A 13,272-nucleotide genomic window follows, 5' to 3' on the forward strand; every position below is an offset into this window, starting at 1 on the left:
AAAGAAAGTCTCCCACCCCATTAGCATGTTTGCGGTCACAGTCTATGCGAGTGATGAAAAGCATTTGTGGGAAAAAAGGATCATTCCAATCATTGGCTACACGCACTTCCGTTTTGCTAGCAACAGTGCAACTCAGTTGCTCACAAACTACCAAACGCTCGCACGAGCCAGAATTCCGCCCCGCAATCCACACACACACACACACACACTACTACTGCACCACCTCCTCCGTCTCCTCGACGACATCCTCGACAATCTCCTCAATCTCCTCAATGTCGCCCTCGCCGTCCTTCTGCTTGGCAATCTCCAGCTTCGCGTCCACGATGCCCTCCTCCTCGAGCATCTCCTGCATCTGCTCGCGCCACGCCTTCCACTCCTCGAGCAGCCGGCGCCGCTGCTCAACCACCTGCCGGTTCGCCGTGTTCTTCTTCGACAGGTCCTGGTCGTCGAAGATCTTGGAGTAGGTGCGCAGGTTCTTGCGGATCTCGGCCTGCTCTTCTTTCGAGAGGAGGGTCTGCGGGCGCGGCCGCCAGATGAGCTGCTTGAAGCGGTCGATGGACTCTTCGCGCAGCAGCGTGCCTTTGAAGTCGTAGATGTGGTAGCCGTTTTCCATCTGCGGGCGAACATTAGCATTTAGCACTTAGAAATTTAGAGGGGGGATCAGGGGGGTCCTTACATGATGCCTGAAAGCGCTGGCGACCGTAGCCACATATCTACCTGTCGGGTCCCACTCGATATCCGTGACGCCGTAGTGCTCTGCTGTCGCCATGAGTTGCAGATTAGCGGAGACATCCTTCTCCGACGGCTCCTTCTCGTCCTTGGGCTTCTCGAAGTTGAGGTCCCAGAAGTCGAGATCGAAGCTCTGCTGTGACTGGAGCGCGGCGACCACGACGAAGCGGCCCTTGGGCGACCAGTAGATGGCGTTGCTATTCTTCTTGTCGACGGTGCGGACGTGCTTGAAGTTGCCGATGACGCCGCCCTTGGCTTTTTCTGGCGCGAAGAAGGACACGGCGGTCTTGGGCGGCACGGCCGCGCCGGCGGGGATTTCGCCGGCGGTGATGAGCACGAAGCGGTTGCCCTTGGGCTCCCAGGCGAAGTTGATGACGGTGTCTTTGATCGAGTCGACAACTTCGACGGGCACGCCCTTTTCGCGCACGCGAAAGATCTCGAGGTTCGTGGCGAGCGACTTCTTGGACTTGGAGTGGCGGTCTACCTTGACGCAGACGTAGGCGGCTTCAGATTGCCAGTGCAGCTTTGCGTCCGAGACGTTGAAGAGGTTTCGGGTTCGCACGATTTCCTTGGAGGGGATGGTCATGAGGCCGACCTTTGCGGGGTTGCTGCCAAGTTCGGGTGTCCAGTAGCAGAAGAGCTGTTCGTATGTCTTGATGCCATCGCGACGAGGTGTTGCTGGCGCCCATTCGAAGTCCATGACGCCCTCGACTTTGATTGACTGTTTGTCGAGGAGGTTCATTCGTGGCAGTTCGTAAACGGAGATAGATTGGCCTTGGGTCATCCGGGCGACGTAGTTGTCGTCCGAAGACCACTTGAACGTCGGCCATTGCATCTTCTTCTTGACCGGGTTGCCCTCTGCATCTGTCGAGCTGGGGACATCGATTGTGGCGAACGACCGCAGCGGCTTTCCAGTAGCAATATCCCAGATGATGTAGTTCTTGCCATCATCATCCGCCGACAGCGATGGCACCGGGTTGTTCTCATCCACCTGAAGCGGCCTATGCGACCAGGTGGTGAGGTATTTCTCATTCGGAGAGAAATCAACGAGGTTTACTCCAGGATGAGCAAACCGCTTTTGCCTACTCCACGCCTTGCCACCCCACAGTTGCACACCCTGTGCGTGTATCGAGGTCAGGAACGTCCCCAACGGCGACCACTGCACAAAGAACTCGGTCCAGTTGTCCCTGTCCACGACCTGCTCTGGTGGATCTTCCTTATCATTCCAGAACACGCCGACCTTGTCGCCTCGGTACATGACCATCTGGTCTCGCGCTTCCAAATCTCCAAGCCAGGACCTGAGATGTTCCTTTTCTTGGAAGGGCTCGATTGTGGGGGGGTGGTAATCCTCGCTGATCTTGCCCTCGCGGCCATAGCGGTCGATGTCGGTGAGCTTGTTGACGGCCATGGTATGTCTCTTGTCGAGGGCAGTTCCATGGAGGGCTTTGACAGCGGCTACAGCCTCGCCGGGGGCGCTGTACTCGACAAAAGCGTATCTAGAAGACCCATCAGTGACCATTTATGAGATCCCCGAGTACAAATGGAGGCCTACCCTTCAGTCGTCCCATTGTCGTCCAAAGGCATGAACACGCCATCTTCCTTCACCTTACCAACGGTATTCAGCTTTCGAAGCAAAAATTTCGTCAATTTGGGCTTGTTCTCGTCCGGGACTTTAGGCAGGCCATCGACCACCACAAAGGCGTCGAGACCCTCCTCTAGACGGACTTCATATTGTTCTTGGAGATCCGAGAAATCGACCTCGTCTTCGTCGAATTCGTCATCTTCGATGGGTAGGTTGTCGTATGAGGGCGCCATGATTACTGTGTGGATCAAAGTGCGATGAGGGGCGCTCGTGGGGTTGGGAAGCTTTTTAGAAATTCGGTAGTTCCAAGGTGGATCACGTGATGTTGAGATGACGGCAGTGCATTTGGCTTATGACTCGAACGCAACGCTTTCTCAATAGAATGTCGGTAGACGAACGGAATATGAGTTTGTGGCTGGGACTCATTCATTCACTACCTTGCTGAGGGTCACAATTACAGTCACAGACTCAACGAAGGCACAACAACGCTACCGGATAGAAGTATCATTCTTACACAGTCTAGGTATGGACATCTTCCCATCCAAGAGTGCATGGGATCGCCGCCACTCAGTCCTAACCCAAAGAGACCACATTGCTCATTACAGATTATATTGCTGCTCCACAGAAGGGGCAGGTGAATCATCCACAGCAGACAAAGGAAAAGTCTCGCATGAGAGACTGGACGAATATCACCGCTTCGAACGGCTGAATGCAGTAATACAGGAGTAGACCGTGCCGTCGTCCGTGCCGCCGTTACCGAGTATCCCAAAAACCGTTCATGTATAACCGCACATTGTACTCGTTGCCACAATAATGGCGAGTCAGTCAGAAAAGCAACGCTCGTTCTTCTTCGATGATTGCCGCCGAAAACGCCTGGGATGGACAGCGAACTCGAGTGCAGCAGGCTCGAGTGCCTCAAGCGCAAGGGCAAACTCCGTATACGTCGTATGGTCCATAAACGCTATAAAGACAAAAAAAGTTAATCAACGTAAGAAGAGAATCATCTTCTCATCCTACAATCCTCTCCTACCTTCCGCATTGTCGGAATGCTGCTTCACTAGTCTGGCACCTGCGCTAACTCTCTTCTGGAGTCGTTCTCGCTCACGCTCTCGCGAAGCTGGCGTGCTGCCGTTGCCGGCTGCAATTGTTGGCAATGCTGTAAGCTTATCACCGCCAGGGCTATCCGAGCGCTTGCTAGTGCCCATGGAGGGTCTGATCCCGGCCTTTTGATCGGCTTTCTGTTCGAGGTAGATTTTGGCGGAGTTACTCATCGGGATCGGTGCCGGTTGTGAGGGCAGGTCGGCCCCATTCTGGAGCAGCAATTCTGCAACAGGGAACGATTTTCTGGGAGGAGGGGCTGCCGTACGTGTCCCCGGGCCGGGAGAGCTGGCTGGTGAAGCGGTCGCAGATGGTGACGCAGGGTCAGCAGCAGCCAGCGCAAGGAACACAGTATGTGTGCCGCGAGAGCGGTCTTTGGAATTCGGATCGGCGCGGAGGGCCAAGGCGTACAAGACATTCTGGATGTCGTTCTTCTTGATAGAAGCCAGCAGGGTTTCCTCGGGTGTTGAGTAGTGGGAGAGCGTAGGTGAGATGGGCGCCACAAAAGCACGGTCAGAGTATTTGGCGGTGATGAAATGCAAGCGCTGTTCGCGAGTAGATTGCGGGCCAGGTTTCAGTGATCGGTCCAGTTTCGCCTCCCAGACCATGTTGCTAACACGATTCCCGATGGTGAGAAGCACTTCAATGATGTCTTGTGTGAATGAGTTCGTATCCAGAGTGAGAGACCGCACTTTGGAGATATGCGTCCCTAGTGAGCGGTGAATGCCGCTGCATTCGATGCATACTACGATTCCAAGATTGATGGATACCCACTCGACTTTGCTGTCGGAACCGCAATCGGCACAGACGCTGTTTCCAGCATCTGCATCACGGATTTGTTGCAACAGCTTGAACGAGTCATCGCCGTTTTCACTGGTGCGATAAGACGGTCTGTCGCCTACTGTAGCATGGCGAGTAGGAGTCCTCGAGGCAGTATTGCCGTAGGAACTCCGATGGTGATTGGACACAGACGAACTCTTTCCAGTGAGGACCGACGCGATATCTCGTCGGTTATTGTTATTGCCTGGCAATGATTCTGTCGAGACGCGTTGGTTCACGTCCATTCCCTTTCCTTCAACCGCACTTTGGAGGGCGTTGTTCACAGCCGAGATCCAGGACTTCATGTCGTCTTCCGAGGTTCCCTGATACACTCTAGTGAAGTTTGGCGTAATTACTTCGAAGCAGAAGCGGCGCTCAGCGTTCCGTGCCTCTCTAACAGATGCCATTCGAAGGTCAATCGGGTCCATATGAAGGTCTAACTTTTCCTTCCAGTTTGTATACTCGGACAGTTTGCCTTGATCGAGTACGATCCAGAACCTATTTCATATTAGGACTATAAGAACAGAGATTTGTCAGAGACTTACTTATGCCATGCCTGCTTGTTCAGTCCTCTTGGATCGGCGTGGCTTCCAGGTCTGCTTAGTGCCCATAGCAGACCCTCCTTTCGGTGTAGACCTTGATTTTGCTCAGACCCCAGAATTCCAGTGTGGTCCTTATCTTCCAAGTCACGGATACCCTTGAACTTGTTCATATTTGGGCTACCAGCTTGGGTCTGCTGGTTCAAGGTGTTTGCCGGAGGAGGAATCGTGGCAGTCGTAGAAAGTGATGAACTTGATGCGGGTGCACTGGTGGGAGGTGGACTGATCGTACTTTTGAACATCGGGGCGATACTTTCCCTTCTCGGCGCTGGGTCTGTATTGTCGAGCGGAACAGATCTGTTACCGTTCGCATTTGCGAGAGAAGCAGGGAGTCCGTGGGATGTTAAAGAACCTTCTCGCTCGATGTATGACTTTTGAGTCTTCTCGAGTGCCCTCCGCTTCTCTTCTCTTTCCGACCGTTGCAACTGAAAGTCCTTGTCTGCCTCCCTGACTTCGAAACTGAGTGCCTCAAGTTGAGGAAGCATAGTCTCAATCTTCTTGGAAGTGGCCAAGTAATTCTTCGCTTGGGCATCCGCGTATCTCGTTAGATGCGAGAGGATCTCCTGGTCTTTCCGTCCTCCATGAAGATCTTGCATGAAAGAAGAATAGTCGAAGCGCTTCAGTTCGAAGTTCCGACGTTTGCTTTCGTACTTTGAGTCGGTCTCCACCCGCTTCTTCTCTTTGAGGGAGTCCGATCGCTGACCGAGGTACTTGCTGACATACTGATAGTACTCCTTGCTCTCCTCCTCAAAGTCCTTCTTCTTGGACTCGGCCTGTTTGATGTCGACATTATATAATTTATGGATAGGATCAATGATAAGCTTCTTAATGTTCTTGGTGTTCTCCCTCTCGTTTGCCAGTATTTCCTTGGCTATCTTGTCGAAATAATGATCGATCGCTGGCTGTACAGCATTTGTATTTGAGATCGACGCTTCTTTTAGAGCGTCCATCAACTCAGCCATGGAATTGTTGCAAGTCACTTGGGCTTCTGAAGCAGCCTCAGCACGCTTCAGGACCTTCTTCCACCGAAGGCGCATATTGCCGGTTTTGGACTCTAGTGACTTCATCGTGGCTCGGAAGAGTGGTCCATCCTCCTGCTGACTGAGGTCTTCTCCAGGCTTCTGACATAAGTCGACTTTCACGGTGCTTCCAGTCAGACTGGTAGACTGTGTTTGGGTTGGTACTAGTCCAAGGCCGTACTCTGGCACAGGTTCCATAGTAGGAGAAGCAGGCATGTCCTTGTAGTCTCCTCCATCTGAATCACTGACGCGAGACTCTATCGACTGGGATGATGGTACTCGAAGCCGGGGGGGTACGCCAAGTTCGAGACGAGGAGAGGGAGACAAGGGACTGCCGAGGTTACGCTGGGTGTCTATGAAGCGTTAGTAAAATAGATCTTGATGGGAGAGAGAAGCCTTTACTTTGAACCCAGAAAGAGAAGCTGGCCAATGTGTCTAGCCGGTGCGCTCGCTGATCGTACTCGACAAACTGTACCGCGTGTTAGCGCTGTTACAAAGACGAAAAGCGAACAGAAGACTTACACTGCAGCTGTTGCGCCAGCCCCCACCTCTGTCTTCTTGCGGCTTTGGAGGCTTCCATCTCCAAGACCACTGGAACTGGACTGAGGGGTGGCCACCCGTTGAATAATCGCCGACCAACTCCACGTTTGGGTTCTTGTGAAGGTTTGGATTGGCATGGAACTCTCTCGTGACCAGATTATCGAGTTCTCTGATAGTTGAACCTTGTACGAATGTCAACCCGTTGATTGTGACATCTGCTGGCCCACTCGCGGTGACCGTGGAGTTGCTGTTCGTATTGTACACAGAAGATGGACCCTGCGACTGCCGGGCGACGAAGGTAAAGTTGAAGACCAGTTCTTCATCATTGGGTAGTCGGATGAGGAACGCTGGTGGCCCGGTGGAGGCATTGCTGTCCGGGTCCTACATAATGCGGTTAGCAGATGCTCGACTTTTGGAAACACCTCAAGACCAACCTGAACATAGTCTACAACGCTATCGTCCCCAAAATCCCTCTTCGCGCTGTACCGAGCCGCGGGAAAGGCGTTGGGCGAGATGTTCAGCAGTGTTCGGCCGCGTGAATTTGTGATCGTCAGGTTGGTGACCGAGACTGCGATAGGATTTAGTAAAGCCATGTAGAATAGCACAGAAGTCTACGAAGCTTACATCGGTTTTGATCCCTCAGGTAGACGGCGTCCCCGTCTCCGGGTCGGCTGCTCACTGCGCCCATACTGACAGACGCGCCCAACCGTGGCGGCAAACAGACAGTGGCAGAACGCAGCAAGATCAAGTCGCGAACAGGGGCGCGGAGAGATCGAAGAACATGGCAGTCCCTCGAAGGGAAGAGGCCCGCGAGAACGCTTCGTAATTCGCAATCAAAGCGAGTCCGGGATTGGGTAATTTAGATTATATGCTGCTCCGAGGCGGAAGAGGCTGTCGGGAAGAAATGCGGGTACGAGCAGAGGCGCCCGCGAAGAGCTACACGATAGCTTTGAAGGTAACGCTGTCCGGAGGAAGAAGGGTCGCGGTCGTGGCCAGGGAAATCGGAGGTGCGGTTCGGGTTGGGGGTGCGTTTGTTCGAGGGGCAGGCAAGTATCAGCGGGCGGACAGCAACGCGGGGGGATAGGCAAGCCAAGCGCTCACAAATAGAAGGTGAATCACTAGGCACGCCGGAGCCTTGCAAGCCTCTCACATCATTTCTGAGATTCAACTCAGGCACAGCGATCCCGTGCGCTGCCAATACGAAGCGTCTGCTCCGTGCCCTTCGCCTGTGACGCCGCTGGGCCATGTTTCGAAGAAGCCACGATGGCTTCTTCGTCGCCCGTCGCCCGTCACCCTCCTTGCCACTCTACTCCGTACAGGCTGACGCACAGCCAGGCAGTGTCATTTCTATTGATTCTGGCCGTCTTCATCGTCACTTGACGCTGCAGCCTCGTGCACGCGCGACAACCTCCATATTCAGGGCGCAACGTAAGCTTTGGCAACAGTGGTGTCGATGCTCTGGTCTCGAATTAGAGTAGGACCGAATTTAGGGCACGTCAAGACTCATTTCTAGTGCCTAGCAAATCCTGTAGGCCTCAGGGAGAGTTCAAGGTCATGACTGTGAAGCACCAGCTCATCGTCGCGTGATTCTGGCCAGTCGCCTCGTTAGACATGTGCATACGGAGGGTAGACTATGAAGAAAGCTCCGTGACGCCTCCATGCAGGGCAAGCACCTAGGTACTTGGCTTTGCATAGAATAGGCTCTGGTAACCAGATATCGACGCTAGTTGTAGCTTCAGCCTTAAAGTAAATGCACCACAGCTTGCCCAGCTATACGCGTGGGGCATGGAAAAGGTGGCAGTCTAACTCTACAAGTAGCTGTCTAGCACTGCTTGGGGTGCTTCAAGCACTTCCAGGAATCCGAACGAGATAGAAGCCCTTCGCCTTGGGCCATGTGGAAACAAACTCGTTGAAGCATCCCACGTAGTGGCAGACAGATGTACACACGAGACAGGGTGCTTGATGAGCATGCCACTATTTTGACGCCCAGCGTGCTACGAAGTATACTCGAGCTCGATGTGCCTCAGATCACTGGCAACACTTAGAATAGAGTGCCGATTAAGTCTACGTTCAATAGTCGCCAGCATGCAGTGTGGCAAGACTTTGTCTAAGACGTTCAAATCCAGCATCAAAGAAGACTACGAGGTACTTGAGAGCAGGAATGAAGCGCCGAAGGGCTAGGATCAATAAGCAATTCCCTTAAGCGCCTTGGCGTGGCCCTTCGCTTCGCTTCGGGACGCCAAGGCTTGCGCCCCTTCCCTCTTACCCCCATTTTCACCGGTATCGCCATAATAGCATCTCGAGGATCAGTAGCTCAACTCGTGAGGGCAAGAATTTTCCAGATGCTGACTAAGACTCGGCTATTCCCAACACAGCTTAGAGCCAAAGCACGCGCCTTGTTTTCAAAGTTCGGTCGATGTGATTGGCTACTCAGCACTGAATGGTCCAGAATTTATCTAAATTTACAATCACACAAAAACGCTGGTACCAAGACGGCGATAGTATTACAGAAGCGAAGTCTATTTCCTAGCATTTTTGATCGAACCCCTCCATATGCGTTGCCCGGCTACACCAGCCTCAACCGTACTCCTTCAACACCTACTCTGCGGCGGTCAACGTACTCATATACGCACTATACGCCGTTCCAGAGGTCGGCTCAATAGAAAAGATATAGTCTCCCCACCAAGGTCCCGCAGCCCACCACAGAGCACCCAGCCAAACGTCGCTGTTCTGCTGCATGTAGCTCAGCATGCCCTGCACAGCTGTCTCGCACTGGCTGTTCGCACCACCAGCAAACTCACCAATGATGCCTTTCTTGCCATTCGACTTGAGCCACTGCGTTGCCGCAACCAGGCGCTCTTTGCCAATAGTGCTCGACACGCAGGTTGCGCTGGTCCCGGAACCGTCGCTGTCGAGGTACTGGTGCATCTGGTAGATGAGCTTATTGTTGGGATCCGTGAGCGCGCCCATGGTGGCGCCGTTTTGCCCGGTAGTCCAAGTCCAAGCGCCTGTCCAGTCGTTGCCTTCGACGGTGATATATTGAGAGGTGGCGCCGGCAGCTCGAATGCCGTTTATGGCGGCTTGGTTGAGTTGCACGACGAGGGATTGATCCATGTCGTGGACTGGCTTATAGTTAGGGCAAGAAAATGAACCGAGGAGGGGGTGGGACATACATTCGTTGTTGGTGTCAAAGATTACTTTGCTGTTGTTTGAGAAGGCTCCAGCAAGGGTCTTCCAGAACGCTTCGAAGCCGGACGTGTCGGTAATGATGTTGTCATAGTAGCGGCCGTAGTTGTGTGGGAGAATCAGAGCATAGGCTCCTTTGTTCGTGATATACTCAACCGTCTAGTAGTGTCTTAGTATGAAAACGACCACGAAACAATTGAAAACGTACCGTCTTAAGGTCCGCTAGATAGGTGGCGTCCAATGAGCCAGTCATCGAGTTGGGAATGATACGCTCCATCATAATGTTGATGCGGAAAGTATTGAAGCCTTGGTTGACGAAGGTATCGATTGTGCTCAAAGTTGGCCACACATAATCTTTACCCAAAGCTCCAGGCAAGTTCGTGTTTCCAAATTCTGGGCCACTCTCGTTCACGCCGAAGAATTGAAACTTGGAAACACGCTTCTTCTTGTCTGTGATGGGAGCTGCTAGGGCAAGGCTCGCCGTGCCAGCGGCTAATAGAATTGAAAAGAAATGCATTTGAAGAGAAAGATGCAGACTCGATGAAACTGAAAGAGTGTATTTGCTGAAAACTGAATTGACTACGGAAAGTGGTGCTCTCATATACCTCCGAACCGTCACCCTATTTCATTTAGCAAATTGGTCTAATTGAGTGAGGTGGAGCCCAAGGGGAGATTTTAGGCGATTGAAACATGTCATTAGTCGGAACGCCATCTCCGTCGGTAATTGTAGAGCGTGTGCCATATTGCCCTTGGCTGACAGGCCCATTTGAGATGTGGTTGAGTTGGACGTCAGTTACTCTGGGTGAAACGGTGAGCCGGACCAGAGGCTGGTTAATGAATCAACACAATCCGACAATTGAGGGGAATATTCTGATCTCCAGTGCATGACCACAGAAAGCATTTGTGAATTGCGGGGACCTATATCGGAAAGTGGCCGCCGTTTCAACAAGGGTTCGCCTCAGATATAGGGACCGCGCCAGCCGGCTGCTGACGTCTTAAAGAGACGATAGAGTGGAAAACGAGAGCGACGGGAGACGAGGTTTCGGCAAATGTCAAGAGATATGTAAGATTAGCGAGAATCTGCTCTGATACTCCGCCGACGGAAGAGTTGAGGTGGAACATAGGAAGGGCAGAATGCCATCTGCGGGAGAGCCCATTGTTGAGGGTGCCAAAGGAACATCATACTATTCAAAGGCATCATTTAGAGCTCAGATGCGATGCATGATGGGATAGGAGCCGTCAATGCATGTATTTGCCCAGCTGGAGGAGAAGGAGTGCAAGTCGCGAGTGGTGTCCAGCTGAAGTTAGAAAGTCGCTGGGCGCTAATTCAGACAACTATCGTGAGCGTGATTCCCGAGGTATCGTCTTCATCTTCAACGCGCGCCCTATACCAACTCCGCGAGACCCTATGGGCCCCGACTCTCAGTCTCGGTGGCTCCCTATGTGAGGAGTAGGGTCCAACCCGTGATATTCGACAACGACAACATGGGTCTCGGCATCCTAAACGACACCAAGCTCCAGCACGTTCCTGGTACGATTAGGCGGGCTTACACAAGTGGATCAGACCCTTGAACTAATACCTCATGCAGGAACTGCAACTGTCTTCGATGACGAAAGCAGACTACGCGAGGAAAACGCGGTGCACGACCCGAATCTGAAGTATGATTCTACGGGCACCATCATCCTTATACCCCAGCCTTCTAACGACCCCAATGACCCTCTCGTAAGTTCAACGATTTGAAAAAAGGTGTCTCAGAGCTAATTCGGTCAGAATTGGCCACTATGGCGACGCGACCTCATCCTCCTAACGTTATCCCTCTTGTCTGTGATCGCCTCGACTCTCAGCCCTCTTCTCGCTGCGGATACACTCTCCCTGTCGCTATACTTCGGACGTACATTCACGGATGTGGCACTCTTGACTGGCTATCACCTCCTCGGTGTTGGAGTAGCTGGCTTCCTGTTTGTTCCGTCTGCAAGAATATGGGGGAAGAGGCATCTATACCTACTAGGCACGGTGGTGCTAGTATTCAGCAGTGCTTGGGGCGGCGCAAGCAACAAGAACTACAAAAGTCTACTATGGGCACGAATCTTTCAAGGTATTGGATTGGCGCCCTTTGAAGCCCTGGTTAATGCCAGTGTCGGCGACCTCTACCATGTCCACCAGCGAGGGAAACGCATGGCTCTGTCCAATCTGGCCCTCTTCGGCGGTGCATTCTTCACTCCAGTGTTAGTGGGCAAAATTGCGGATACCATGAGCTGGCAATGGACCTTCTATTTCGTGGCTATCTTCTCGGGGGCACTGCTTCCGGTAGTGGTCTTCTTCGTACCGGAAACGGCCTTTCGACGGGACGCAGTTTTCAACACGGATACGGCGACCACCAACACCCCCAGTCCTCGTCTTGCCCCTGAAAACCGCATAGAATTGGAGACTTCTCCTAATTCGGCTGTCGAGTCCACACGAGACTCACAACAGGACATGACTAGAGCGATGCAAAAAGAGATGAGTGTTGAGCACGCCGACGACACTGCTCCTCCACCTGAGAAGGCAAGTTGGGCGAAGAGTCTGCTTCCTTTCAATGGAAGAAAATCAGACGATAGATATCTCAATCTACTTTTGAGACCCTTCACCCTGTTCTTCCATCCGGGTATATTCTGGGTACGTCTTGCAAATGAAGCTTTGTTCAGGTCTGAGTTCCTAGTGTACTAACAATATCCAGGCATGTCTCATCCAAGGAACTCTCATTGGGTGGACCGTCATGATCGGTATCGTCCTCGCGGCAATCATGCTTGGTCCACCTCTCTTCTTTGGCGAAGTCGAGACTGGATACATGTACACTGGTGCATTTGTGGGAGCCCTTTTGGGCTTTGTGCTGGCGGGGCTAATCTCTGACTGGTCGGCGTCATACCTGACTCGCCTTAATCGCGGCATCTATGAGCCAGAGTTCCGGCTTATTCTGGTCATACCGCAACTCATCTTTGGATGTGCGGGCCTCTATGGCTTTGGCATTGTGAGCAACAATATCGGGAAGTACAAGTGGTTCTGTAAGTTCAAGCAACCCAGTTCTGACCAACATGGGTGACTAATGTTTCCATTCACCTAGGGCCGGACTTCTTCTTCGCATTGGAAGTCATGGGCATGGTTTTAGGAGCGGTAGCCAGCGCTTTATATATTGTTGACGCTCATCGTGAGTTTGGATTAGCTGTCCTTAATGAAAGATTCTGCTCGCTAACATTACAATCAGGCGAAATATCTGTCGAAGCGTTCACTTGTTTACTTGTTTTCAAGAACATATTCAGTTTCGGTCTTACGTGGAGCAGTTACGACTGGCTAGTGCAAACCGGCGTCAAGCCTGTATTCATGGCTGTGGCGAGTGTCCAGGTCGTTGTGTGTTTACTAAGCGTACCGATGTGTATGTTCTCCCTGCTCGAATATGCTACTTGTGAAGGGTTATTGCTAACAGCTCGCAGATATTTTCGGGAAGAAGAATCGCTCATTCGTTGCTCGGCATAATGTTTTCTTCAAGATTTCGGACAAGGTCGCAGACTGGTTGACATTTTGGTAGATGATTATTGTCTATATAATAGGGGAGGGATATTGGCACACCTCCTAATCACTCCGCGCACACCCCCCTTTTTCACTCCACGCACACCCCCCTCTCGTTTGATCTTCTGATTGGCTGGAGCGGCTCGGAGCTTCGTC

At 52.4% G+C, this 13,272-nt stretch overlaps 4 protein-coding genes across 4 annotated transcripts; 1 reads left to right on the forward strand and 3 right to left on the reverse strand.

The window, feature by feature from the left end:
• Nucleotides 1–84: 84 nt before the first annotated feature.
• BDZ99DRAFT_508908 (eukaryotic translation initiation factor-like protein 3 subunit B) lies at nucleotides 85–2,564 on the reverse strand. The gene is made up of 3 exons (XM_033724362.1): nucleotides 2,282–2,564; nucleotides 677–2,225; nucleotides 85–613 (listed from the first exon to the last, which is right to left on the reverse strand). Exons 1-3 carry the CDS (start codon nucleotides 2,542–2,544, stop codon nucleotides 212–214), a joined length of 2,214 nt encoding a protein of 737 aa, XP_033577474.1. The 5' UTR covers nucleotides 2,545–2,564; the 3' UTR covers nucleotides 85–211.
• Nucleotides 2,565–2,865: 301 nt separating this feature from the next.
• On the reverse strand, nucleotides 2,866–7,346 carry BDZ99DRAFT_416971 (ARF GTPase-like protein activator). The gene is made up of 6 exons (XM_033716806.1): nucleotides 7,011–7,346; nucleotides 6,821–6,954; nucleotides 6,369–6,767; nucleotides 6,249–6,315; nucleotides 4,774–6,199; nucleotides 2,866–4,726 (listed from the first exon to the last, which is right to left on the reverse strand). The coding sequence occupies exons 1-6, from the start codon at nucleotides 7,072–7,074 to the stop codon at nucleotides 3,325–3,327; spliced, it is 3,492 nt and encodes a 1,163-aa protein (XP_033577475.1). The 5' UTR covers nucleotides 7,075–7,346; the 3' UTR covers nucleotides 2,866–3,324.
• Nucleotides 7,347–8,864: 1,518 nt separating this feature from the next.
• On the reverse strand, nucleotides 8,865–10,089 carry BDZ99DRAFT_498633 (endo-beta-1,4-glucanase; the record flags this gene model as incomplete). Its single annotated transcript, XM_033723589.1, has 3 exons — nucleotides 8,865–9,508; nucleotides 9,560–9,731; nucleotides 9,781–10,089. The coding sequence occupies 3 exons, from the start codon at nucleotides 10,087–10,089 to the stop codon at nucleotides 8,985–8,987; spliced, it is 1,005 nt and encodes a 334-aa protein (XP_033577476.1). The 3' UTR covers nucleotides 8,865–8,984.
• A 968-nt stretch (nucleotides 10,090–11,057) lies between these two features.
• Nucleotides 11,058–13,272, forward strand: BDZ99DRAFT_498634 (MFS general substrate transporter; the record flags this gene model as incomplete). Its single annotated transcript, XM_033723590.1, has 7 exons — nucleotides 11,058–11,103; nucleotides 11,162–11,295; nucleotides 11,344–12,228; nucleotides 12,290–12,614; nucleotides 12,674–12,757; nucleotides 12,815–12,982; nucleotides 13,041–13,272. The coding sequence occupies 7 exons, from the start codon at nucleotides 11,058–11,060 to the stop codon at nucleotides 13,133–13,135; spliced, it is 1,737 nt and encodes a 578-aa protein (XP_033577477.1). The 3' UTR covers nucleotides 13,136–13,272.

Source organism: Mytilinidion resinicola (genome assembly GCF_010093595.1).
Source record: "Mytilinidion resinicola strain CBS 304.34 unplaced genomic scaffold BDZ99scaffold_9, whole genome shotgun sequence".
Lineage (NCBI taxonomy): Eukaryota > Fungi > Ascomycota > Dothideomycetes > Mytilinidiales > Mytilinidiaceae > Mytilinidion > Mytilinidion resinicola.